The sequence below is a fragment of the Eleutherodactylus coqui genome, chromosome 8 (genome assembly GCF_035609145.1).
Source record: "Eleutherodactylus coqui strain aEleCoq1 chromosome 8, aEleCoq1.hap1, whole genome shotgun sequence".
In the NCBI taxonomy this organism is placed as follows: domain Eukaryota; kingdom Metazoa; phylum Chordata; class Amphibia; order Anura; family Eleutherodactylidae; genus Eleutherodactylus; species Eleutherodactylus coqui.
The window spans coordinates 16,573,839-16,601,500 of NC_089844.1; the positions used below are offsets into that span (position 1 = coordinate 16,573,839).

At 53.7% G+C, this 27,662-nt stretch overlaps 1 protein-coding gene across 1 annotated transcript in view; it reads right to left on the minus strand.

Annotated features, from left to right (window-relative positions):
* Window positions 1–17,215, minus strand: part of MMADHC (metabolism of cobalamin associated D) — a 31,358-nt gene extending 14,143 nt beyond the window's left edge. The window contains exons 1-4 of the mRNA XM_066575196.1: window positions 17,126–17,215; window positions 10,192–10,229; window positions 6,574–6,718; window positions 2,772–2,989 (exon numbers count right to left, since the gene is read on the minus strand). Of these exons, the coding sequence (XP_066431293.1) occupies window positions 2,772–2,989; window positions 6,574–6,718; window positions 10,192–10,200 (372 nt within the window). The 5' untranslated portion in view covers window positions 10,201–10,229; window positions 17,126–17,215. The remainder of the gene's footprint in view (window positions 1–2,771; window positions 2,990–6,573; window positions 6,719–10,191; window positions 10,230–17,125) is intronic.
* Between the last annotated feature and the right edge of the window lie 10,447 nt (window positions 17,216–27,662).

Below are 27,662 nucleotides of genomic sequence, written 5' to 3' on the forward strand. Positions count from 1 at the left end.
CATGATGTCGTCGAGATAAGGAATGCCCCCTATCCTCTTGGAGTGGAGGAAAGTCATCATTGATGCTACCCCAAATGAAGGTCTGTGAATTGATAGCGATTGGACCGGATGGCAAAGCAAAGGAAACCGCTGATGCGCTTGACAGAGGAGGACATTAAGTTAGGCATACGTGAAGTCAATGGATGACAAACTTCTCTGGCTCCATGGATGCAATGACGGATCTCGGTGACTCCATGCAGAAATGTCGGGCTTTGACATACTGGATTTGACTTCTTCAGGTCCAGAAAGCATCCAACAGAGTCATCCTTCTAGGGTGCCACAAAAAGATTGGAATAGAAATCTGTAAAGCGTTGAGAAGGAGGAGCAATGACGCCTTGAGATATAGGTTGTCTATCATCCGAGCTGTTGGCCTTTGAAGGGGACCTCGGAATCCTAGAACTGAAGAAGCGATCTGGAGGAGGGGTAGAAAAAGAATTCTATGGTGTAGCCTGAAGAAACGGCCTACCGAACCCAGGAGTCCAAGACGCAGGCGAGCAAAGTCTCCTTGACTAGGGAAAGTCGACCCACCACCATGTTTGGATTGGGTGGGGGCTGCCCTTCATGCAGATGACTTAGTAGAAGGGGACTTAGAGGGCTGTGCTCATGCGCACCATGAGGGTCTGGTCTTATAAGAGGGCCTTGGTTTTTGGGTTCATGTAAGGTTCTCTTACTATCCGAGCTTCGGGGACTGGGACAGCAAAAGGAGTGAAACTGAGGTATTTTTTTAGGCTGAGCTCTTGCACTACTGAATCTGTTCTGTGGTAGGTGCGAACATTTGATGCCAGTGGCCTCAGAGATGAGCTCATCCAGTCTGGCACCAAAGAGTCTTAAGCCAACGTAAGGAAGGCTTCTTCAGGACCTTTAAGATCTTGGGCTGCAGATGCCTCTTCTAAGTCAGATGGTGCGGCGTGTGGCTACCAGAGCCGCCGAGGCGCGAGCTGGGAGTCTGGCTGCATCCAGGGAAGCTTCATAAATAAAACTTCCCTGCTGGCTCATCTGATGCACAAGGTCTACCAAATCTTCTGGAGAAGAGCCAGACACAATGCCTGTGCGTTGTTGCTTGGCTCATTCAGTAGCGGCTTTACTGACCCAAATAGAGACAGGAAGCGGCCTGAGCACCAAACCCGCTGCTTCAAAGGAGGTTGTCAAGGGAATCTCCATATGTCAAGAGCGTCTTGAAAAGACGAAGTGTCTGCCACAGGGAGAGCGGTGGATCCCCTGCTGGTGAAGACGGTGACTTTTAAAGTAAAGGATACATGAGGTTCAGACGGTTAGGTTCAGTAAAGCATGTCAGGAAGGTTCCATTCCTTGGTCAAACTCTGCATGAGGGGGCTGAAGGCCTTTGGAGAACATTTTAGGTGTCTGAAGGAAAACGTTGCTAATGACGCAGCAGGCATCTGATCGGATACCTAAAGGATATCTTTCACGGCGACCATCAGGCCCATCTACCATAGAGGAGAGTTGAGAGGCCTGTTCTTCATGTAGATCAGCATCAGAGGGGGACTCAGACATGTCGCCCTCTGACTGACTATTGTCTTTGGATGGAGGTTCCAAGCGGATACCAGGAAGGGCTGGATGGGATGACTATGCCATATAGCTATATCCGTGGTCTTCAGCTGTGTCCCCCAATGATACAGATGAGAAAAAAACCCCAAAAGACTGGGCCCAGAAATGCAGCAGGGATAATCCTTGTGCCAATCAGTGACAGGAAGCAGAGTGTCAGCCTTGGCTTCTGCCATGGTTGCTCTCAGACTACGCATCAGTTGTACTAGGGCTCATTCACACGCGATCATGCACGCTCAGCCTGTAAACAAGTGCAGTTTTCACAGCATGAGTGTATTTGCATGTTCTGCGCATTTTTGCTTCATAGGTTAGTTTATTTACGTCCGTGTTGCATCCATGTGCCCTCACAGTTTGCCCACAAGGTGGCCCAAGCGGTGTCACTTTTGTCACAACCCAAGGGGCGCACACACAAAACCTAATAAAACAGATGCTGGTCGCTGGATTTCATTTCTGTAAACGCACCCATAGACCTTAAAGGGGTTGTCCCACGAAAGAAAGTGGGGGTATACACTTCTGTATGGCCATATTAATGCACTTTGTAATATACATCGTGCATTAATTATGAGCCATACAGAAGTTATTCACTTATCTGTTCTGTTGCTAGCGTCCTCGTCTCCATGGTGCCGTCTAATTTCAGCGTCTAATCGCCCGATTAGACGCGCTTGCGCAGTCCGGTCTTCTCCGTGTTGAATGGGGCCGCTCGTGCCGGAGAGCGGCTCCTCGTAGCTCCGCCCCGTCACGTGTGCCGATTCCAGCCAATCAGGAGGCTGGAATCGGCAATGGACCGCACAGAGCCCACGGTGCACCATGGGAGAAGACCCGCGGTGCATCGTGGGTGAAGATACCGGCGGCCATCTTACTAAGGTAAGTAAGAAGTCACCGGAGCGCGGGGATTCGGGTAAGTACTAAACGGGTTTTTTTTTTAACTGATGCATTGGGTTTGTCTCGCGCCGAACGGGGGGCCTATTGAATAAAAAAAAAACACGTTTCGGCGCGGGACAACCCCTTTAATGGATGATCTTGGTCCATGAATACGGATCAAAATGGGGCATATCATTCCATGTAAAAAAAAAAAAACGCATGTCTGTAGACACTAATTTAATTAAATGGGACAGCGTGCTTTCTGTAAATAACCACATCGCCGGTGTGAACGGCTCCTACTGCTTTACCTGAAACTCATTGACAAACTGCGCCATTACAAACTCGTGTCTCTCGCTGGCCGCTGGTTCACACAGGAGGTCTGGTAGATTTCTTTGCACTTCCACTCTCCTCTGACTGCTCACTCCATTCACATGAGCATCAAAGCCAACGTTTCCAGGAAGCTGAAAGCGCTGGTCCTGGGGGCCGAAAGGGCCCATTACTTCATCGGGCCAAACTGTCCGGGGTACTGAGGGGAGAAGAGAAAACCAAGGGGTTAGATAAAAGAACGGCATCACTCACTAACGGACCACCATGCAGGCATCAGGCGACAATCCAGCGCACTCGGCACTGGCGGCCCACGATTATTGCAGGCCGCTTACTTAGCTGGCCGCCTCAGACAGAAATTTTTTTTTTTAAACTGTTAGCAACTGGAAGGCTGAAGGCAGACGGTGACCGGGTCGGGGGTCCTTTCAGGTATTGGAAGTCAAATTTGTTTGAAAAAGACATACTCGGCGGAGAAACGGTGAGAAATGCTGGTCCCACAAAAGTGCATTTGCCATTACCGGGTTTCCCCAAAAATTAGACCCTGCAATATTAATTTTGCCCCAAAAGAGGCAGTGTGTCTTATTTTAAGGGAATGTCTTCCATGGACGCCATCCGGGTCCCTCCCGCTGGTCTCCGCAGTTCCGGACAGGTGTGCTTGCAGTTTTCAGCGCCGGCAGAACATCGCTTGCTGGTAAAGGGGTTTTGTAAACCCTGCCTCCAGCAAGCGATTACTCCGATTGGTTCTCGAGTGCTGCAGTTCAGCCAATCACTGCAGAGCTCGATGAACCAATCACAGCATCACACTGAATGGCTATGATTGGTTCTCGAGCGCTGCAGCTCAGCCAATCAGAGCAATCGCTTGCTGGAGGCAGGGTTTACAAACTCCGTTACCAGCAAGAGATGTTCTGTCTCTGCTGAATAGTGCAAGCAAGCCTGTCTGCAACAATTCTTTTTTTTTTTTTTGCATTTTTTTGTCCCTGTAGGGGACTTGAACCATAACAGCTATGACACCTCTGATAATGCATTGCAATACTTCTGTACTGCAATACCTTACAATAGGGATCATAGGCTATGGCAGGCCCGCACATCAGTGTATGGCATCAGGTTCCCATGGCAACTCATTGACCATCCCTGATTACATCGCAGAATGACGATGACATCAGAGAGAGCCCGCTCCCTCTGTGAACCCTCTATATGCTCTGATGTACATTGATCATGGCATGTAGGGGGTTAACAGAGGGAATAGCGGTTCTTGTCGATCCCCGCTGTTGCAGTAGCAGGCTGGCTATCAGTCACAGCCAACTCCTGCTGTGGGTTCACTTCAATAGGATCTTTGCCTGCAGTTACAAGCTCTGGCCACTAAACTGGGGTTGGAGCATCTGCTTCCGCTCTGACCCCTGTGTATTTGTGGCACTGTCAGCGGGCGCAGAAAAAAAAAATCAACTGAGGGTGGGGTCCTGAGCAGCAGACCCTGACTGATCAACTATTGATGACCTATTCTGAGGGTAGGTCATCAATAGCATTTTCCCCTTTAAGTCTTGAACTTTATCATAGTTTAGTCACCGCTCCCATCATAAGAGACAAACAAAAAACAACAAAAAAAAAAAAAAACAACACTTCACTGTAAACATGTGACCACATCCCCATCCATGTGATGCATCAAAAAAAAAACCAAAAAAACAAAGTGTTGCAATATATCGTACAAGCAATCAGACGATCACAATTTCAAGCCCCTAATGGATCAAGAAATTAAAAAAAAAAAGTTTTTTAAAAATTATTGAAAGCAATATACAGGGATATTAAAAGTTGGGGAAAAAAACAAAACTTTTCTCAGTTTCTGCGTCATCGGAGCAAAAGAAAAATAAACTACAGTGAAAAGCAGTAACAATTGGCATCTCTGTGACTGTAAGGCCGCCTGCACACGGGTGGAAATCCCGCGGCGGTATTTCCCGCGGGATTTCCGCCACTGAAAGTTTGCATAGGAGTGCATTACAATACGTACTCCTATGCAGACGGCCGCGGTTTGGCCGCGCGAAATCTCGCGCGGCAAACAAGCCGCGGCATGTCCTATTTTTGTGCGGGGCTCGCACTCACCCGGCCGCCGGCTCCGGTCTGCGCATGCGCCGGCTGCGCGGCAGCCGGCACATGAAAGAGCCGGGGCCGCCAGGTGCGGGTGAGTACGCGCTCGTCCCTGCAGGCTCTCGGGTCGGGTCCCGCGGCGAGAATTCTCACCGCCGGATCCGACCCGCTCGTGTGCAGGCGGCCTAAGTGTCTTGTGGAAATGTCACATTATTTGTGCTGCCCAGCAAACGCAGATGGAAAAAAACTGAAAAAAAGCCAGAATTGCAGTTTTTGGTCGCCCCAGCTCCCAAAAATATTAAAAGAATTGAATAAAATGCAAATCATAAACGTTCCCACTGCAGAATCCCGCCCCCCCCCCCCCCCGAAAACCAGAAAGAGTAAACAAAACCAATGACAACTAGTTAGAGGGGGGCAGAAGATGGCGACAAAGGCAATACGTTTATAAACCCCCTCCTGCGCAGTTCTCGCCCCGGGGTGTACACGTATGTCCTATGGATGGCACAGGATTAAAAAAAAAAAAGAGTGTGCCGATCCCCGCCGTTAACCCCTTACATGCCATGATCAATGTTGTCCATAACATGTAACGGGTTCACAGAGTGAGGGCGCTCCCTCCGTGACATCATCGCCCCTCCCTCCGTGACATCCCCGCCCCTCCCTCCGTGACATCCCCGCCCCTCCGTGACATCCCCGCCCCTCCGTGACATCCCCGCCCCTCCCTCCCTGACATCCCCGCCCCTCCCTCCCTGACATCGTCGCCCCTCCCTCCCTGACATCGTCGCCCCTCCCTCCCTGACATCGTCGCCCCTCCCTCCCTGACATCGTCGCCCCTCCCTCCCTGACATCGTCGCCCCTCCCTCCCTGACATCGTCGCCCCTCCCTCCCTGACATCGTCGCCCCTCCCTCCCTGACATCGTCGCCCCTCCCTCCGTGACATCGTCGCCCCTCCCTCCGTGACATCGTCGCCCCTCCCTCCGTGACATCGTCGCCCCTCCCTCCGTGACATCGTCGCCCCTCCCTCCGTGACATCGTCGCCCCTCCCTCCGTGACATCGTCGCCCCTCCCTCCGTGACATCGTCGCCCCTCCCTCCGTGACATCGTCGCCCCTCCCTGTAATCTTGAAAAGATGAAAGAACAAAAAGAAAAAAAAGCCTCTTTTGCGTTTTTGTTTTTTTTTTACCCCACGTTTGGTATAATCGCATCTGTAGCAGCCCGTACAATACATACAACACCCTCTTGTGGGTCATTATCTCTCCCAAAGAAAAAAAAGGGATTAAAAAACCCATATGTACCATTAAAAACTGCGACTGGTAATTCAAAAAAAAAAAAAAAGCCCCCGCAGAGCTTCATCGGGGGTAAAAATAAAAAAAAAAAAGCTTGATGGAATATATTCGATACAATCTATTAGACACTTTATGATATATTCAATGGTACAAATGAAAAGTAGAAGTCATCCCGCCAACAACAAGCCCTCCTGCGACAGAGCGGATGGGATTTTTTTTTTTTTAAAGAGAGGAGTAAAAGCAAGAAAGGCCTGCGGCGGGAAGGGGTTAAATAGCCACCAGCGGAGTCTGAAGGCCGCTGCCACCAGCGGAGTCTGAAGGCCGCTGCCACCAGCGGAGTCTGAAGGCCGCTATGGACGCAAGGAGTCCAAGATGTGAAGCAACAGAAGAGGAGGTAAAGCCTCGTCACACGGCTGAGCCTTACACAAGTCCGGCGGTGTGACAGCAATGAAAGGTTCGTCGGAGCCTGAAGATCCGGCAGCGGAGAAGGATCGGGCGCCCCTCACACGTCTGAGGAGAGAGCAGAACCCGGGGAGGTAGGTGACCAGTCTGGCTCTGCTACATATGGCCTGGAAGACACAAACAAGTGCATTACTTACAGCACGGAGGGGCTGCTGCAACTACTGAGGTCCTATCCCAGGGGCCACCGCCACGCAGCTGCCCTACACTGCAAACAGCTGATGGGTGAGGATTCTGGGCGGAGGACCCTCAACGACCAACTACTGGGGGCCCAACCTCACGGAGGGCATCAGTAGTAAGGAATAGTCAATTCCCCATTCCCACGGGACGACTGTCGGCTAAAGGATCTGCAGGAGCAGATCGCCCATCAGCTCAAAAAGCCCAGATTAACCCTTTATCTGAATGCTGATCACTTGCTGCAACAATTTATCTTAATCCAACAAAAGCCATCGGAAAACTGCTGAAAAGTTCTGCGCCGGCGTTTACCGCATTACATGTCACGTTCACTACCTCCGACAAAGTGTGAGCAGAGCCTAGATTGGGTGCGGACAGCTGTGACCCGCCTGTAGCGTCTCGTGGCTACATGGCAGTCAGCGGGGACCGTAAAGCCAGATGTCCCCAAAAAGGTCCAACTGTAAGACTTTATTCTGCAGACTTCACAGCGAAAACATCGGATTATTAATGTAATGCCGGAGGGTTGTCTACAGGTGGCGCTTACTGCAGACGCCACATACAGGTGTGCTTACATGTATATGTGCTGGTCATGCATGTTTAATGTACATTACAGGACCACGTCACCAGGTTCACACTGCGCCAACCACGCGCCCCAGTATGTTCTATCCAGAAAGGCTGTTGGGGACAAGGCCTCTCCACACCCGGTCATTTCCCCAAACTCCATCCTCATGACCCCCAGCGGGTCATGTTGCACAGATGATGTCATTATGGTCAGTCTTCACACATTGCCCCCGGCGGGTCATGTGGCACAGGTGATGTCATTATGGTCAGTCTTCACACATTGCCCCGGCGGGTCATGTGGCACAGGTGATGTCATTATGGTCAGTCTTCACACATTGCCCCCGGCGGGTCATGTGGCACAGGTGATGTCATTATGGTCAGTCTTCATACATTGCCCCCGGCGGTCTCTCTATATGATATCCTCAGATCATCACACCGGGTGGGCGCTGCGGACTGGAGTTTGGCAAATGCTAATTTGGAGTAACAGCCCCCTCCTATCCAGAAGCAGAGAGGAGCCGGGCCTCTGACTATCTGGGGTGCAGAGAAGTCCGCGGCCTGGCCCCCTGACTCGGAGCGCTCTTCTGAGTCAAGGGATGTTCATTGTGAAATACCCCAGTGTTCCAGAGTACGACCTACAGGTGCAGAGTACTTACCTGTCCCGGGTTTATGCTGGCCGCAGTTCAGGCAACATGAAGCTGGTGACCGCTTCCATTTAAAACCGTGAATATCTCCATAGTCTCCCAGCTCGCTCCGCAAAGAAATGGTTTAGACTGTAGCGGTAACGCCGGCGCACGCTGCTGTATTCTGGCCCATGTACGCACCTGTAAGGCGCCACACAACTGGGTCACATTCTGCATACCTGATTACTCTGCAATGCGGATGACCGCGGCCGTTCGCCGTCACGCGCAGTACAGATTTTTTTCTACACTCGTGGAATATGCAATTCATATCGACGGCGGGTCTCCTGACCACAAGCGATTCCCATAATCCTCGGAGCTCAAGTCAGAAAACCCGTGGTCAGGCTGGGACACATACAGGGGGGCTGGAAAATCTTCAGACCCTCTCACTCGCTTATATTTTGCCATCTTGTGGCCTGATGCCCCCCATCATTCTGCACTCAGGACCCCATAATGGGTTCTTGGTCTCCTCACTCACCGAGGCCCTTCTTCCCCAATGACTTAGTTTGGGGGTCGGCGGGTCTACGAAGAGTCCTGGTTGTTGCTCTTCCATGTAAGTATTATGGGGGCCGCTGGGCCTTCATTTCTGGCATTCGGGACACCTGAAATGTTTCTGCAGCTTCCCCAGATCTGCGCCTCCACACAATCCTGTCTCTGAGCTCTGCAGGCAGTTCTGTCCTCCTCATGGCTTGGGTTTGGCTCTGATATGCATTGTGAGCGGTGAGACTGTATATAGACAGGGGGTGGGGGTGTCTTATATCATCTGAACTTCCACAGGTGACTTCAATCAGGGTGCAGTAGCATCTCAGATGATCAAGAGAGACAGGAGACCCTCAGAGCTTAACGTCACGTGTTATAGCAAAGGCGGGGGGTGTGGGGGGGTGGGGGGAGGGGATACTTATTCTGATGCAAAATGTTTGTAGTTTCTTAAAATTATAAACTAAGCTTTCTGACCCCCTGCTGCCACGTTGTCATTAGGAGTCGTTGAGGGCAGAATGATGGAGAAAGAAGGTCACAAAATAACAAAATGTGAAGAACAGCGAGGGGATCCGAAGACCCCCGGACCGCTGTACGTGCGCCCAGAACAAGCTGCCTGTCCCCGGCCTGAAGGGCACAATGTTTTGATCGTCTACCTCTTATATTTTGTGGGGAAGCGGTTCGTGGTCGTATCGCGGTCCGAGGTTCCACTAGGCGTCTCCATTGCAGAATCCATTCAAAACACAGAAAAAATAAATTACGCGTCGGCAGTATGGAGGACCCCATGACGGAAAGCGGACGGACATCATGGTGGTCAACGGCGCCAACCTGCTTTTAAAAGGGCATTTCCATGTCTGACAAACACGGTGAAACGGGAGCGCTGCGGAATACAAAGGGCCGAGTGCTCGGAAGGATGTAAGAGCTGAACTCCACCGAGCCGGCGCTGCAAACAGCCCAGCAGGGCGCACCGCGCTATTCCCTCGGCTCCTGGGTTACGGAATTGGCGCAGCTCCCTGTCCTCCCCTAACGCCTCTGAGGCCGGGCTCACAGGAATGTAAGCGCACATATGTGATCATTCGCCGCCCCTACACGGTTTTGCTCACACTTGCGTGTAAGCATTGTGCGATATGTGACGGCAAATAAAGACGCAGCGTCTTCTATTCTGCCACGTATTCCGTGTGCGAGAGCCCATTGTTCCCTATCCGCGCCGCCCAGATGCGATCACATGGCGTACGCCCGTGAGAGAGACGGCGTACGCCATGTGAGGGAGACGGCGCACAACGGTGTGAGAGATACGCCGTCCTGCGCAGTACAATATCGCTGCCACCGCACGGCGACAGGCCGGGCGCACCGCCAGCTCTCAGGGTTTTACACATACGGCGAGCGAACCCGCCTGACTAGTATAGCGTTCCAGAAACCGCCTCATGCAGGATGTTTAGCCATTCCCAACCACCGCATCCAGGGGGCGCCAGAGGTGGCATCCGCGCCGGGCAGATATTTACAGCATATCCTGTGTCGTGCCCTTTAAGGTCCTCGTTCTGTTCCTATAATACAGCGGTGACGTCACGAGTGAGCGAGCTCTTAGCGGTATCCAGCCTGTTGTGTAACTACAACTCCCAGCCAGGCACGGGCCTGACAAGCTGCAGACTATTACTCCTCCAGCGACGGGGTGGGGATCGGTAAGGGTTACTCACAGCAGCCATTCTGGGGTTTCCGGAATATTTTCCTTGACCTAAAAGATGAAAGAACAAACAGGAGCGTCAGAAAGTCGCCACAACCTGCGATCCGTCAACCGCGACATCACTTCTCTACGGACGGCGCCTCCTCATGAAATAAGGAAGAAATAGCGGTACATCTTCCCGGGTCAGTCTGGGTCAACATTTAGGTCTGAAAGCCGAGATCTAAGAAGTGGAGGAGATCCGTGTTATTACATCCTACATGTTAGGCCCAAAGCCTGAGGCTGCACTACTGCTAGCGGGCGCAGCGTGCCGGCAGAGTGACCACCCCAAAGGAGATAGCTGCCCATGTACTAAGCAATAAGGATCCCAACCAGCAAGTGGTGGTGCAGCTGTGTGTTGTACAGCCCTGCTCACATGGGAAGTCACATGGCAAACACCCCAGAGCCTACAGAGACTTAAAGGGACTTCCAGGCAGAACCTGGGATACACCGGGGGTCAGAGCGGAAGCCACTGCGCCAACCCGAGTCATGGCCGACACATGTAACTGCAGGCTGGGGTCTCGATGAAATCAATGGCAGCTGCTCCAGCAATTACCGGGGTAAAGGCATCGTCTCCCGCTTCAGCCCTGGGGTATCCCAGCACCAGTAGTGGGGGCTGCCTGGAGTACGGTGACATCCTGGACGGAACAGTAGCCAGTCCCGCTGCGTACACAGCCGATGCCAGTTGTCTCTGGCACAGCCGTTAACCCTTCTGATCGGGGCATTGTAAATGTCCTGATCGGTCCTCAACCCTCCCCCATCCATCATCAGTGAAAGCACAAGTGCCTCTTAGTTGCCATGGCCTGGGGGCATGCCAGTGACACCCCTCAATAGACGGCCTGTCAGAACGCAGTACAACGCAATACCATGGGTATTGCATTCTACTCTATGCGTGAACAAACTGCTGCAAGTTCAAGTCCCCTATGGGCCAAAAAACAAAAATGTAAAAAGGAGTAAAAAAAATTAAAAAGATCAAGTAAAAGAAAATTCCCATATTGCTAATAAAACCAAAATCGAACATTCCGCATCGCTGCGCCCATAAATGTCCGATCTATCGAGTAATGCATTATTTATCACGTACGGTAAATATAGACAAAAAAACCCAAAAAAACACAATGCCTGAATTTGGCCGGGTCTCCAAGAAAAAATGTAATTAAAAGCAAATAAAAAAGTCAGATATATGCCCGTAGATTTTGGACCATCCTCCAGACCGCGGCGCGCACAACTGCCAATACCGGATGACTTGTCTCACATCGGGCCGCACTTTACAAGGGTGGAGAAAGGACACTAAAAGGTTTGCCCGACGACATTCAGGCCGACCGCCAGCGACATCCACAGGGAAAAACATTAAACATTAACCCCGTAATGCTCTGACACAAGTGTACATCCTGGGTGCCCAGTACTGCGCCTGGCCGTAATGAAAGCCGGCTATGACTGACAGACAGCTTCCTGCTACAAGAGCGGGGATCGGTGAGGACACAGATCCCCGCTGTTAACCCAAAAAAATGCACGTTTGGCATCGCTGCGTCCATAATGACCCGCACAAGAAGCTGAACACACTATTCATCCTGTACAGCAAAAAACAAAAATATATATATATTTTTTTTAAAAAGATGGCGTCTTGTGATAAAGAAGCGGCTCCACAGGGAAACGTGGGAGACGGACCCGGGCCGCACTCCCCGCCGCAGGGAGACATGAAGGAAACCATTGAAAGTTTTTACATCATTGGCTTCATAATTCTGCATTTTTTCTTGCAGCGCACGATTTTATCGCCAGTGGGCAAGCACCCCAAAAGTGATCAAAAAGGCCATATGCACCCCAAAAATGGTACCAATCAAAGCTACAGCTCGCTGAGCACATAAGCAGCCCCCCCCGAGCGCCGGCCGTGGAGATATAAGAGGTTGTGGGACGTCAGATGCAGCGAGGCAAAGAAAAACAAAATAAATATAGGATAAACTTTAGCGCGGACGCAACGGCGAAGAAAAACGTATCGTTCACACAGAAAATAAATAAAGCAAAGAACAAACAGCGGAACGGAGGGGTTTTTTCCTCTCGGCCCTCCAGAAACAAAATGTAATAACATTATGGAATACATTATATGGGCCCGAAAAACGTACCAAAAACCCTTCCGCTCGCCACGCAGACCCCCCCCCCCCCCCCACCGGCCTCGCCGAACGACAAAAAAAAAAAATCATGCTTTTAAAAAGTTGAGATGAAAATCTACCCCCCAAAAATTGTCATATCATTTGGTCCAAAATGGGCCACGTCACTAAGGGGTTAATAAAACCAAACCCACCCGACCCTCTGCAGGAGCGAGATAACGCTGCAGCTGGCGGCGGCCGCCGGAGCGCCATCCGCCCCGCAGGGAATCTACTCACTTTTATGGAGACAAGAGAAAAGGTCTGCAAAGCGCATCATGTGACTCCGCCCCCTCCACCGCAGAAATCTGCCAAACGGCTGCGCCTCGCCGACGCACTGCAGATCCAAAAACCGTACATTCACACAAAGAGGTGCGAACGTCCTACAGCGCAAGATCCGCACCAAACGCCGCATCATTCCTACAGCAAAAATGGCGTCTGCAACAGTGATGTCGTTCCACCGCGGACAATATGCGCCAAATCCGCTGCACGTACCGTGCGCTCCGGCCGCCATCACGCCGCGCACAATATGCACCAAATCCGCTGCACGTACCGTGCGCTCCGGCCGCCATCACGCCGCGCACAATATGCACCAAACACCCTGCACGTACCGTGCGCTCCGGCCGCCATCACGCCGCGCACAATATGCACCAAACACCCTGCACGTACCGTGCGCTCCGGCCGCCATCACGCCGCGCACAAGGCGCCGCAGAGTTATCCGTGTTAATTCTGCTTCTAAAAACAAAACCACAAAATCCGCAGAAACACGAATTCACACCCGGACTTCTGCCGGCAGACTCTACCCACTAACCCCTTAGTGACCGGCCCATCGTGTGCTTACGTCCCGCAGCCGCGGCGGTCTCCCTCACTACATCGCAAACAGCCGACACCAGCCGGCAACAGCTCCAATAAGCGTCAATTCTGATAGTGGCATTTAAAACCTGAACGATGTTCTGGGGCCCCGCAGTGAGATGGCAGGGAGCCGTGCGGGTGTCATGGCAGAATGCCCATCAAGCCATCCCCGTGGGGTGGCTTCACAGACTGCCTGCTACGGCATTACATCGCACCGCAGGAGCGATCAGAGCGACACTAGTTGTGGCCCCTCTGAGGGAAAAAAAAAAGAAAAAGTTTTACTAATCATTAAAAAAAAAAATATCATATTTATAATAAAAGAATCTAAATAACAAAAAAAAAAGTATTTTGGTATCGCCGCGTCCGTAAGAGTCCGAACAACGTAACGCATTATTTACCCGATACGGCGACAGTCATCCAGAAAAAACAAAACACCAGCAATGCGCTTTTTTGCTCGTCCGGTCTCCAAGAAAAAAAATGCAATGAAAAGCCGTATATATTTCAAAATGGTAGCAACGGAAACTACAGGACGTCCCCCAAAAATGTTGAGGGTCCTTCACGCGGAGGGACGGTCTCGCCGGGGGTGGGTGGGGGGGGTGGTGGTGTTAAGAGTCCTTCACGCCGGGGGACAGTCGCCGGGGGGGGGGGGGGGGGGGGGGAGGGGTGTTCAGGGTCGTCACGCGGAGGGACGGTTGCCGGGGGGGGTGGTGGGGTGGGGGGGGGTGGGGGTGTTCAGGGTCGTCACGCGGAGGGACGGTCGCCGGGCGTGGGTGGGGGGGGGGTGGTGTTGTTAAGAGTCCTTCACGTCGGGGGACGGCCGCCGGGGAGGGGGGGGGGGGGGGGGGGGTTGGGGTGTGTGTTAAGGGTCCTGCACGCGGAGGGACGGTCGCCGGGGAGGGGGGGGGGGGTGTTCAGGGTCATCACGCGGAGGGACGGTCGCCGGGGGGTGGGGGGTTGTGTTCAGGGTCGTCACGCGGAGGGACGGTCGCCGGGGGTGGGGGGGGTGGTGTTGTTAAGAGTCCTTCACGTCGGGGGACGGCCGCCGGGGGGGGGGGGGGGGGGGGGTGTTCAGGGTCATCACGCGGAGGGACGGTCGCCGGGGGGTGTGTTCAGGGTCGCCACGCGGAGGGACGGTCGCCGGGGGTGGGTGGGTGGGGGGTGGTGTTGTTAAGAGTCCTTCACGTCGGGGGACGGCCGCCGGGGGGTGTGTGTGTGTGTGTGTGTGTGTTAAGGGTCCTGCACGTGGAGGGACGGTCGCCGGGGGGGGAGGGGGGTGTTAAGGGTCGCTGAGGGACGGTCGCCGGGGGAGGGAGGGGGTGTTCATAGTCGTCACGCGGAGGGACGGTCGCCGGGGGGGGGGGGGGGGGGTTAGGGTCGTCACGCGGAGGGACAGTCGCGCCGGGGGGGGTGTTCAGGGTCGTCACGCGGAGGGAGGGTCGCCGTGGGGGGGGGGTGTGTGTGTGTTCAGGGTCGTCACGCGGAGGGAGGGTCGCCGGGGGGTGTGTGTGTGTGTGTTCAGGGTCGTCACGCGGAGGGAGGGTCGCCGGGGGGGGGGGGGGGGGGGGGGGTGTTAAGGGTCGTCACGCGGGGGGACGGTCGCCGGGGGGTTAAGGGTCGTCACGCAGGGGGACGGTCGCCGGGGGGTTAAGGGTCGTCACGCGGGATGACGGTCGCCGGGGGGTTAAGGGTCGTCACGCGGGGGGACGGTCGTCGGGGGGTTAAGGGTCGTCACGCGGGGGGACGGTCGCCGGGGGGTTAAGGGTCGTCACGCGGGGGGACGGTCGGCGGGGGGTTAAGGGTCGTCACGCGGGGGGACGGTCGCCGGGTACGTTAAGGGTCGTCACGCGGGGGGAGGGTCGCCGGGGGGGGGTGTGTGTGTGTGTTCAGGGTCGTCACGCGGAGGGAGGGTCGCCGGGGAGGGGTTAGGGTTGGGGTTAAGGGTCGCTCACGCGAAGGGATGGTCGCCGGGGAGGGGTGTTAATGGTCGTCACCGCGGAGGGACGGTCGCCGGGGGGGTGGGGGGGGGTGTTAAGGGTCCTTCACACCGGGGGACAGTCGCCGGGGGGGGAGGGGTGTTCAGGGTCGTCACGCGGAGGGACGGTCGCCGTGGGGGGGGTTTGATGGTGTTAAGAGTCCTTCACGCCGGGGGACAGTCGCCGGGGGGGGGGGGGGGGTGGGGGTGGGGGTGGTGTGATCAGGGTTGTCACGCGGAGGGACGATCGCCGGGGCATGGGGGGGTGTTCAGGGTCGTCACGCGGAGGGACGGTCGCCGGGATGGGGGGGGGGGGGGGGTGTTCAGGGTCGTCACGCGGAGGGACGGTCGCCGGGGGGGGGGGGGTTGGGGGGGTGTTCAGGGTCATCACGCGGGGGGACGGTCGCCGGGGGGGGGGTGTGTTCAGGGTCGTCACGCGGAGGGACGGTCGCCGGGGGGTTAAGGGTCGTCACGCGGAGGGACGGTCGCCGGGGGGTTCAGGGTCGTCACGCGGAGGGACGGTCGCCGGGGGGTTCAGGGTCGGCACGCGGAGGGACGGTCGCCGGGGGGTTCAGGGTCGGCACGCGGAGGGACGGTCGCCGGGGGGTTCAGGGTCGGCACGCGGAGGGACGGTCGCCGGGGGGTTCAGGGTCGGCACGCGGAGGGACGGTCGCCGGGGGGTTAAGGGTCGTCACGCGGAGGGACGGTCGCCGGGGGGTTAAGGGTCGTCACGCGGAGGGACGGTCGCCGGGGGGGGGTGGCTTTGAGGGTCGTCACGCGGGGGACGGTTGCCTGGGGGGGGGTGGGGTGTTAAGGGTCGTCACGCGGAGGGATGGTCGCCGGGGGGGGGGGGGGGGGGGGATGTTGAGGGTCGTCACGCGGGGGGACGTTCGCTGGGGGGTTCAGGGTCGTCACGCGGGGGGGCGGTCGCCGGGGGGTTAAGGGTCGTCACGCGGGGGGGGCGGTCGCCGGGGGGTTAAGGGTCGTCACGCGGGGGGACGGTCGCCGGGGGGGGGGGGGGTGTTAAGGGTCGTCACGCGGAGGGACCGTCGCTGGGGGGTTCAGGGTCGTCACGCGGGGGGACGGTCGCCGGGGGGTTCAGGGTCGTCACGCGGGGGGACGGTCGCCGGGGGGTTCAGGGTCGTCACGCGGGGGGACGGTCGCCGGGGGGGTTAAGGGTCGTCACGCGGGGGGACGGTCGCCGGGGGGGTTAAGGGTCGTCACGCGGGGGGACGGTCGCCGGGGGGGTTAAGGGTCGTCACGCGGGGGGACGGTCGCCGGGGGGTTAAGGGTCGTCACGCGGGGGGACGGTCGCCGGGGGGTTAAGGGTCGTCACGCGGGGGGACGGTCGCCGGGGGGGTTAAGGGTCGTCACGCGGGGGGACGGTCGCCGGGGGGGTTAAGGGTCGTCACGCGGAGGGACGGTCGCCGGGTTTCTGCAGCAATTGCAGACAAAGAAAGAACAAAAACAGAACACATCCGATTCTGCGTTTTCTCCGGTGGTTTTTGCGCGGCTTCGCCTGTCCGCGGGCAGACCCCACGGGGAAATTACAGCATAAGAAAACCCGCGTTTCAGCGTCAAGAAGTCGCGGCGAGATACGGAAACACGACTCTCGCCTCAGATCTCCATTCTCACCGGCGGAGCTACAGCCGCACGCAGATTTGTGTCAAACACCGCAGATTCTGGCGCAGTTTTTGAGGCGGAGCTCACGGGGATCATTCCAGGGTTTATTCCGCCGGTTTGCGCAGATTTTCCCCGCTGTTTGCGGACAATGTCTCACGAGCCTCCTCCACTCGGCTGCTTCCGTAATCATCACACATTCTTCCGTGTCGCGTCCGGCGCAAAAACCGCAGCAGAGTCACCCGTGTGAACGCGACCTGACGCTAATGGCAGCACCGCCCGCTCCCCGCCTCTAGGGGGAGTCCTACTGGAAGGAAGAGCTCACCCACCTGTCCTCACGCCGCCACTCCAGGAATCAGAGCGCCCACCAGCCGCGTTCCCCGTCCGCCACACTCGTCCTCTGACTGGCCATTAAAGTTCCGCCTCTCCCTGGATCATAACCTGCATTGTGATTGGCTGAAAACACGGAAGCGCTTGCCGCATTGGCATTTGATTGGCTGTTAGCTTTGACGGACACTTCTACAAACCAATAGACGCTCAGAATAGACGACGTGCTATTGCTGTGCGACGACGTTGACGCTGGTAGTGATTGCAACGCTTGCCAGTAGTAAACATGGCGGCTGCGTCCTCACGTGACCCCACAGAGTGATAACTGTAGTAGTGCATGACACATATTACACAACAATACCTGTGAAGATATTTGTATTGTAGCTCTGCAAATAGGATTTAGGTAGAATGCATACAAATCATCTGTTCTGTGCAGAAAAGATGGCCGCGCTCGCAGCGGGGGAAGCTGGAATAGCAAAAAATAGAAAAAAAACAAAACCCGTTTCGGCGCGGGACAACCCCTTTAAATATGAGAAAAGTTTTTTTGCCTATTTTTTTATGGTTTATTTTTAATAATAATTTTTAAAAAATGTTACTTTTCAGATTTTTTTTTTGGCCCCCACAGGAGACTTGAACTTGTTGTCGTTTGATTGCTTCTACCATATACTGCAGTACTTCAGTATTGCAATATGTAGTATTTCTGAAGGCCTTCTATTAGGACAGGCCACAGCGGGTTGTTCGGGAGGCTCCCGGCGGCAATGGCGATTGTTCATGAGGCCCCCGGCGGCCATGGCGGTTGTTCATGAGGCCCCGGCTGCCATGGGACCCAGACCGCACCTCCCCATCTCATTCGACTCCAATCAGGGCATTTAAATGGCGCTATGAGAATTGACAGCTGCATTTAAAGAGTTAACAGACGCGATCGGCTTGAGCGCTAATCATGACTATTGCCACTGGGTGTCAGTAAGTAGCATGATCAGCTCCCCCATCCCCCGCTCCGTACAAACTCTGATGCTGGAGGCCGTATATTTAAGCTCAATAGCGTGAAGGGTTAAAATAGCATGTTGTGACGAACGCGTTTACCACGGGCATCGATTAACCCCTTAAAGGGATTTGCAGGGAGAATTCTATTGCTCACATCTCCTCCAGATCGGTCATCAATAGCTGATTGGCGGGGGTCTCCACAGTCCTTCATGCATCTCGCGTATTGTCTGTACGTCCGTGCGCCCTCCATTGACTTCTATGTGGACCTTTGGTGCGCAAAAATACGCAGAACCGAGCGGGACCGGGAAATGTGAACAAAACCTTTTGAAATCAACGGGATATATTTACTGCGTGCGAAAATGCGGTCAGCCTTCCGGTGGGAGCGGACGGAAATAGAAAAAAGGATTTTAATTCCTTTTTTTTGCTTTTTCTCACAGTAATTGCCGTACAGTAAAAAGCGCGCTCCGTTTTTTGCGCGGATCGTTACGGATGTAACAAGACCAAAAACAAAAAAGAAAAGTGCGCAAAAAGTGGTTCCTTTTCTTATTTTTTATATGGATTTTTGGACCGTTTTGTTTTTCCCCTCACTGGGCACAGTCATCAGCTGCACACAAAGGGGGGCAGAGCAGCTCCGGGTAATATGGCGTCTCTTAGGCCGGTGGATTCTGCATGCGGGAGCGCGCAGCGGAGTCCATCTCTGACCGTGGCCGGCGAACCAGCGTACCTTCTTCTTCTGCATTGCGGATGACCGCGGACGCTCGCCGCCAGTGATGCGCAATACGGATTTTATTTTTAAACATTTGTCTTTCCCGCGCCGTTGCTCAGTGATGACAGCGGACAGTCCACAGTGTCAACTACGGATGGGCTGCGGGTCAAACGGCTTCCAGTGACTTCAATGGCGGCCGTCTGTGCGGATTTCCCACAGAAATAGGACATGCTGCGATTTTAGATTGCGGTCGCTGTGCGCTCATCTGATCGGACGTGCGAGTGTTTAGACTCAATGCCTATGCCATTGGCCAGACGCCCGCAGCAGTGTCCGCCCACAGACATGCCACGTTAACAGATTCTCCCGTGCCCACAAGCAGAACTCAACTGCGATCTTCCGCTCGCGGGGAAAAATTGCGCATGTTTTATTTGGCGTGGAAAATCGCACAGATGGCTTCCATTTCAGTCAATAGAAGACGTCCGTTCTGCGATATTTTACAGTGAGCACTGCGGAAGTATCGCGGGAATCCGCGTCATAGTGCAGCAGCGGCGCATGTTGCACTGAACTGCGCATGTGCGCTAGCTCGCCGGCCGAGACACTCATGGCAAATCTGTACAGGTGAGTACAGGGTCTGTGGGGGTCACCAGGTCTGATTATGCTGCGAGATTTCGCAGTCGGTATCCGACCCGGCCGTGGGCATGAGGCCGTATTCTGTATACTAATGATGATATATACCTTTATATATTTTTATATGGGGAGGCTTCTGGCTTTTTTATGTCCCTGGAGGGGACTTGAACTTGCGATCATATGATCGCTCAGCTAATACCCTGCAGTGCTTCTGTACTGCAGAGTATTATCTCTTGTCTTTCAGTATACCAGCCGTGGCAACCATTTGGTCCTCTGTGATTGGCTGGTAGAGGGCTGATGACACCACAGAGGGCGCTCACACCTCTACATGCCACGATCACATTGATCATAGTGTTCTGCCGGACCCTGGCCGTCAGTGACGGCTGGATCCTGTTACGGATAGCACGGTCGCAGCTTCTGAGCGGGCGTCATCTAGACGCCGCACATTCTGAAAGCCCATACATGTACGCCGTGGGGCGGGAAGGGGTTCATTTTTTATTGCCATGCTTTGCTTTTTGTATGCGTTTGTTGTGCAGGAGATCGGCTACAATGTGTGCGGCAGGAATGTGACTCCCGTCTCCATGTGTGTCCGGTGACAAAGGGGGTCACACTGACACCTCTGAAGGGGAAACCTTTTAATGTTGGGCAACTAAACTTTTTGAGTTTCTGCTTCCATTGATACAAATTTCTGTATCCGAGTGTCATTAATGGGGGTTCTGGGGGGCCACACCGGGGGGCGAGCTGTAATAACCCCTATGGAGCTGGTTTCCTGCCCAGGCAGAGTAGTGAGTAGGGTGGAGTGTGATGTAGTGACCCGGAGTGTTAGTTGGTGCCGGAGCCATCGCTGTGAGCACATTACCTCTGGACGAGCGGTGCGGCAGCATGAAGACCGTCCCCCCGGCAGCCGCACCGTCCCCCCGGCAGCCGCACCGTCCCCCGACAGCCGCACCGTCCCCCGACAGCCGCACCGTCCCCCCGGCAGCCGCACCGTCCCCCCGGCAGCCGCACCGTCCCCCGACAGCCGCACCGTCCCCCCGGCAGCCGCACCGTCCCCCGGCAGCCGCACCGTGCTATCAGTGTGACAAGTATTGTGTCTCTTCTGCTACAGAACGGCGAAATTTGGTTGCACTCAAATGACTGTTCCCAAGTCGCCGAGTATTACTGGCATGGGAGACTACCCCCAAGGGGTTGAAGCAGCCTCATCCCCCCCCCTCCACCCCCCAGGGTTGTCCAAATTATGTTTTTTGAGTTTTGTCAGTGAAATGGAAAGTAAGTTGTCCCCTGTCTGTTGCGCCTTTTTATTTCTCCATGACTATGGCCGGTGAACGGCTGGTGGTGGGGGTGTGTGTGTGGGGGGTTCCTGTCCGCCCCCATGCATCACACAGAGCGGGGCACACTTACCGGACCCATTTTGCTGGAAATGTTTTGATTTTGCGTCGCTGCAGTCGGAGAGCCCTAACTGTAATATTTCTGTTGACACAACACTGAGTGGCCCCCTTTATTAGAGCCCCCTCCCTCTCACGATTGCCGCTCCCCTGTACGGTAATTCTCCCCGTGACCCCGGAGCATAAAATCACGTGACAAGTTTTACGCAGATCAGTTTCAGTGTGAATCCACATTAGATGGAAGATCCAGCGATCGGAGCGACTTCCCTCGAGGCCGGTCATCGGTGCTATACTAGCCGGGGGCTTCACTGCCAACCGTGGGGGGGTTCTTGTGTAACGGTGCAGAGAGTATACAGAGAATGGCGCGATCGAGGAAAACATCCAGAGAAAGGGGATCCTGTGGATGGAAACAACTCATCACTGAAAGGGGTCGGAGGAGGATGTCAGGAATCGTTCTGACCAACAGGCTGCACAGTCAGCTGAATACAACGCCGGGGCTCCAACTAACGTGTCCAAACGCACAACTAGCCGTTCCTCCGCACGGATGGTATAACAGCAGACGACCAGTTCCAGCGCCGTTGTGTCTAAGGCCGGGCTCACACAAACTGGTCGGAATTTGCATGCATGCAGTGGATTCCAGCTGTGAGCCCGGCCGGTGACCCTGCACACCTGAGTTATCTGTATTGCGAATGACCGTGGCAGCTCAGCGGTTTTTGTTTTTTTTGTTGCATTTCCCGTGCCGTCGCTAAGCGATGACCCAGGTACCCGCAGCCCATCCTAAATGTTAATGGGAGGGATGAGGGGTTCAATGTTACTTGAGTACGGGCTGCGGGTCGGACGCCTCTGTTGACTTCCATGGAGACCGTCTGTACGGAGTCTGCAGCACAGGAGAGCGCGCTGCGATTGTTCACGGAATACGCAATTCATATTTGTGAGTGTGAAGGAAAAATCAGCACTACGTGCCTCACAATGCCGGCATTTACCATGGGAAGCCTAGACGGACGGCAATTGTGGAATTCGCAATTAGAATCTGTTTGTGTGAGACCCCCCGTACGAGAAACAGACCGGCGAGACTCAGGGGGCAAAAGAGCGCAAAACTTGTATCATTGAGCAGCGGAAAAACATCTCCTGGTCAGATGATGGAGGTCAGAATTTGGCACAAGCAGCATGAATCGCTGACCCCTTCCTGTCAGCCGGTCAGAACATGTCAGCACCACCATCTAATCTGCGACAACTACAAGAAGCTTCCTGTCCGCAGGGGCCGATAGTCCAGCGCAACTATTACATCACAGAGTGGGATCTACATCATGGCGAATCGCTGCGGTTCTGAAGGCCAAAGGAGTCCAACGCTACTAGATGGGGGCTAATAAAGGGGCGGTCAGTGTAGCGGCTTGGGGGCTTGTTTTTTGTGGGGTGACGTGTATTTTTCAGTGGTAGCACTTTGGGGTACATCCGATTCCGCACGGCGTATTCTATCCTGTCTGCTGCAGGTCACGAAGCTCACATTATGTTATTCCCACCTTGACGCTAATAGATACAAACTGCGAAGAAGTGCTTTACTTTACGGGATTACTGCTGGCGATTGGAAACGGTTTCCTTTCTCTTGAGCGACATTTCAGTAATTGCCAAATAAAGTTCCCAGAACGAGCACTAGGTGGCAGTATTGCCCCTGACAACTGCTTTCTGCTTCGCCCATAAACTTCATTAGCTGGTAGGATGGGGGGAGTTGTTGTCCGAATGAAGCCGGTCAGGTTACCTATTGTGTATATATACTCACACTGGGGGACAAAGCAAATATACGGCAGAGGGAGGGGGGTTAGTTTAGGCAGATGCAGATAAGCATCAATTAAAGGCGAAGTTTCATGGACCTTTGCCAGTCTTAGTAATTATGTAACCATGGATACGGGAAAATTTCATACAAATTCATTAGTGGGAAACAGCGATGAGCACAATGTGAGTAAATGTGTGGGATCCCCAGAGTTAGAGCCTAACTAATGCAATATGGTAGTGCTGTATGAATAACGAGGCTCCGTTATCGCCCAGATTACTCGCCCGCTGTGATCAGGACACCCGGCATTCAGGGATTGACATTTGCTGGTCTAGAGCCCTAATAATGACATTATGCTGCCATGCGGGGCCCTAGAACACCAGCGCTCTGCCGCCTGAGCGCCAAGAACCTTAGAACTAACAGCTTCCAGCCTCAGTGCGCAGGATCATGGCGGCCTTGGCTATGTACGAACCATGCAGGGTGCCGGCCACCAGCATGTAGGGAGGGCACCAAGCACCAAGCAAATGTAGGCTGGGGGCGATCGCCCCGTTTAGGTTTTCTTCCTCCGTGCAGCAGTATTTTGTGGTGGTACATGGATTATCCTCATCCTGGCTGTTTCTCTTCTGGAATGTTCCACGGTGCCCTTGTCAGCCCATCGGTGCCCCCGCAACACATTGCTTAGTTCTACTGCTATGCTATGAGCTTGGTTCTGTAACTGTATTGATGTTCTGAGGTGTAGAAAGCAGCAACATAACAGACTCACACCGGAACAGCTCAGTGAATAACTACTGTACCAGAACCAAGACTGTAACATAAATACAGCCCCAGAACCAAGCTCATAACATAAACACAGCCCCAGAACCAAGCTCATAAGATAAATACAGCCCCAGAACCAAGCTCATAAGATAAAAAGAGCACCAAATGGGATGAAACTGAAAGGGAGGCGACACAGATTAGATATTAGAAAGTGAGGGGGATCAATGAGTGGAACAGGTTACCACGGGAGGTGGGGAGTTCTCCTTCAATGGAAGTCCTCAAACAATCCTGCATTGAGCAGCGGGTTGGACCCGATGACCCTGGAGGACCAGAGGATCCAATGACCCTGGCGGTCCCTTCCAATTCTACCACTTACTGGGAGCAAATGCGCAAGCGCAAGAAGCTACGGAGCCATCACTGCTGTCAGCGCATGCGCCTGGGCTGCACAATTCCGCGTATGTCCACTGGGACTGCAAGGATTCAGCAGTTCTGGCCAGGGAATAAATGCTACTTCAGTAGTGACAGAACATTCATCGCCCCGGCCGGAAATAAAAGGCACATAATGTATGCTACGTCATCGGAAACGGAAGACTCAGGACTCTGTGCGGTCACGTGACCTTTCGGAAATCTCAGAGCACCGATTACATCTGGATGGGGGGGGGGGGGGGGGTTTGCAGTTCAGAAGTAAGTTTATAAAAAGTATTTAGCAGCGACAAAACTCCTCTAAGCGAAAGCAGAGCACCTTCTATTTCTGGGCCGTGACAGTCTGTGGCTGCTAGGGGGCGCTCTTGTGCTTCCAGTAAAATGACACAAATCTGAGAGGATAGATGTCAGGCATATTGCATTGTAATCCCATGTATGGTGTTAGGGATGCCCTCTGGCTCATTCCTGCAATAATAGCACATAGTGAGCCTTAACAAAGACAAATGTGTGCAGCTAAACACAACAGAGGAAGTGATTGGAAACCACACATTTAGGAGCGCCCCCCTCTCCCCCATCTGATTCCCCTGCAATGTTTTATAACACTGGCTCCAAAAGAATTGAATTCCTAGACAATACATGTGCGGCAGAAACCCCCATCATGCAACCTGCATATACTCAGTGCAAGACCCTTTATGTCCCCCTGTGCTGTGTGGGGGGACAGGACATGGGTAACTGGTGCATCTGCACTGGGGCCCCTACTAGCACCCGGGCCCCTGCCAGCGGTGCCAACTGGGATGTGGATAGAGGTGAAAAGTATTGAGGACTTTAAAAAATACACTTTCCTAAAGGCATAAAGAGCATCAGTACCGTCTCGAAGATCTCGTATAATAAAAACCTTGCGTTGCGCCGCGGCCGGCCTGCGAAGCAGAAGACACAGTAAGAGGTAGACTGAGGATAATTCCCACCGTTTGGTGAAATGTTTCAGCCCCCTTCTGATTTAAGAGATATGCATCTGCAAAAACATATTTACTCCCGTCCTGTCTTCTCCACAGCAGGGGCAGCGGCGCTCTGTAACAGCGGCCCTCGTGGGACAAGCTGATTCGCCGGCGCTCACCACCAATCAGCGGTATGTACGGGCGGCAGCGCAGAGGAGAAAGAGAATCGCTCTCCTCCTCTGCGGTGGAGCCGAACCGGCCGGCAGCTGTGTGATAAGGACATGAGACCCTGCTATAGTAACCGGCACATTTGTTTTAGAAGATGCACTGATTCCCCCCAACCCTACCCCCCATAGCATGCTATGAACAGTATCTGCTGCGGAACGCTCATTGGCCCTAATGACATCAGACACTCATCGGATACCCTTCAGCTGGTGTGTCCCTCCATTCCTGTTTGGTATAATCGGTTAATCATAACCCTAGAGACTCCCTGACTGACGAGGGTGAACGACGCTCACACCAAATACTGACTTCTCTTCAGTCATTTTGCATTTTGTTGATATAAGTCAGTGTATGAGCGAGCACAACCCTGTGTGTATGGGAGCAGCTCCACCGTCACCCTGCTGGCCACGGAAGACAGTGCAGGAGCAGACATGTGAGGGCATGTCCCCCTCCTCCTTAGACCCGGATCACCGGAGGTGTCTGATAGCTCCATATACCGGCAGCTGTCAAAAAGTTTTTGTCCCCCAGTGATCTAAGACGTCTGTCCGAGTCCGGCGGAGGTGATTGCCTTACGAGGAATTACACATTTAATTATATTGGATTAACATTGCAGGAAAATAGTCTGCAGCGGACGGACGCAGAGCGTCTATCAACATGCAATAACACGTTACTGTGTTACATGCCTGTGTTTGTGAGGAGAGTGAAGGGCCGGTTTATACCTTCTGGATGTTTAAGGCGTCATTGTGTTAGATTTTGCTTTTATTATATACAGGGTTATTACAAATCTTCTTCCCAATGTGAAACCCCCAGAACTCCTGATTAATGACACTCGGAGACAGAAATGTGATACGTATGAATGGAAACAGAAACTCAAAAAGTTTTCTTGCCCAACATCAGCAATAGATCCCCCCAGAAGTGTTGGTGTGGCCCACCTTGTCTCATACAAGGAGCCTGGAGTCACGTTCCTGCCGCACACGTTGTAGTGGATTACAACTAACGGATGCAATGGCTTCTGGGAAGTCGCAGGTCATGATAAGCGGTAAGGGTGGCATGTGGACTCTAACTACACGGTGTAAAGTCCGGGAACGTGGAGGATGAGGAAGAAGCTCACCACCGGCATGGCCGATCCATCTGTCTGGTGATCACTGCTCACTTCTGATGTCATTGTGATAATGGTGGGGGCGCCCCGTCCTGGTGGGATTTCCTGTCCCGGCTGCAGCAGAAGCTGTATCTGTAGCCTTCAGGTAGGAAATTCCCGAGATTGTTCCCTCTTGGAAGAAGAAGGGGCCGGACACTTTCCTACAGGTTACAGCGCCAAGCACATTCACCGCGGGGGAGTAGTCCTTACGCTCCACGTAGACAGGCGGGTCTCCACCCCCCACATTCTTACAACCCAAAAGGTGGAAGGCGTCTTCATCACTAAACACTAAAAACTCCATGAAACCGTCGCTTTTCATTACAGTTTGCGGAACGACCGTCGCCGCGCTCAGTCGTCCGGTCGCAGGGTCGGTAACAATTGTAATCCGTAGGGATAACATCACAAATGTTTGTGCAAAAGTTCCCACACGGTCGGCGGCGGGATGTATAATTCTCTGCTCACTCTAATGGTGGATTTCTGAGGATTTCATGTGAAACTTCCACGGACGCCCCGCTGTTTTTCGCGCTTACTGGCAGACAAATGATTTTCGCTTACAGATGCAGCATTTTTCCTTAAAGAACCCCCGCACTCTCACTTTTGGAGCGCTACTGCTCTGTCGGCCGTTTCTGGCTCTTTATAGCCCCTGGTATCCCTGCCAACAGGAGCTGAAAACGGCCGACAGAGCAGAAGCGCTTTGAAGGGGAAAGTGCAGGTACTCCTTAAAATTGTGCGCCCGATGGGCGGAGCTTCACCAAACTTTGTTACAAAATGACGTTGCACACGAATAATACGCTGGTAGACGTGAAAATAAAGAACACAAATTGTTCTCACGTCTGGCAACGCACAAATCTCGCCTGATTTTCATGGGCGCGTGAAAGCAACCTAAGGCTGCCTTCACACGGGCGATAAAAGCGCGTGATACGGAAGTGAGTAAAAAGGCAGCATTTTGAAACCAATGATTTTCGATGGTTTCCTTCACGCCGGCGCCTCGCTGCACTCCTCCCTTGTATTATCTTCTATCGTTGGCGTCAGTTTGAAGCTCTGCCCACATCTGGCACCAGCGGGTACGGGCACTCTAGGCGATCTTGACATCGGCACTGGTCAGGCTCTGTAGCTCCTGTCAATCCTCTCCCTCCTGATTCACTCCATGAAATACTCGTTTACCTGCCATGTTGTGGTTGGTACAGTTTGCACCCGACTCTTCATGCCGACGCTCGACAAGCGGGGTCTGTTTACCCACAATTCCTTCTTCTAGCTTCAGGAGGTGGTCAGGATCGGTTCTTCTTTCATGCAAATTAGGTGGTTCAGAGTTCAGGGAAGGCGGTCATATGTTGTCCATCTCAGTAGTCATTTTAGATTAACCCCTTCCCGCCTCCAGGGTGTATATACACATCTTGGGTAAGAAGAGGTTCATGCAAAAAGACATATAATTACGTCATATGGATGGCGCGGGCGCAGGAGTGCAATCCGCAGTGGAAGTTGACAACTGTGACTTGACAGGTGACCTTCCGCTGCAATGGCGGGGATCAGCGAGAACACTGATCCCCACTGTTAAACCTCTTACATGCCATGATCAAGATTGATGGAAGCATGTA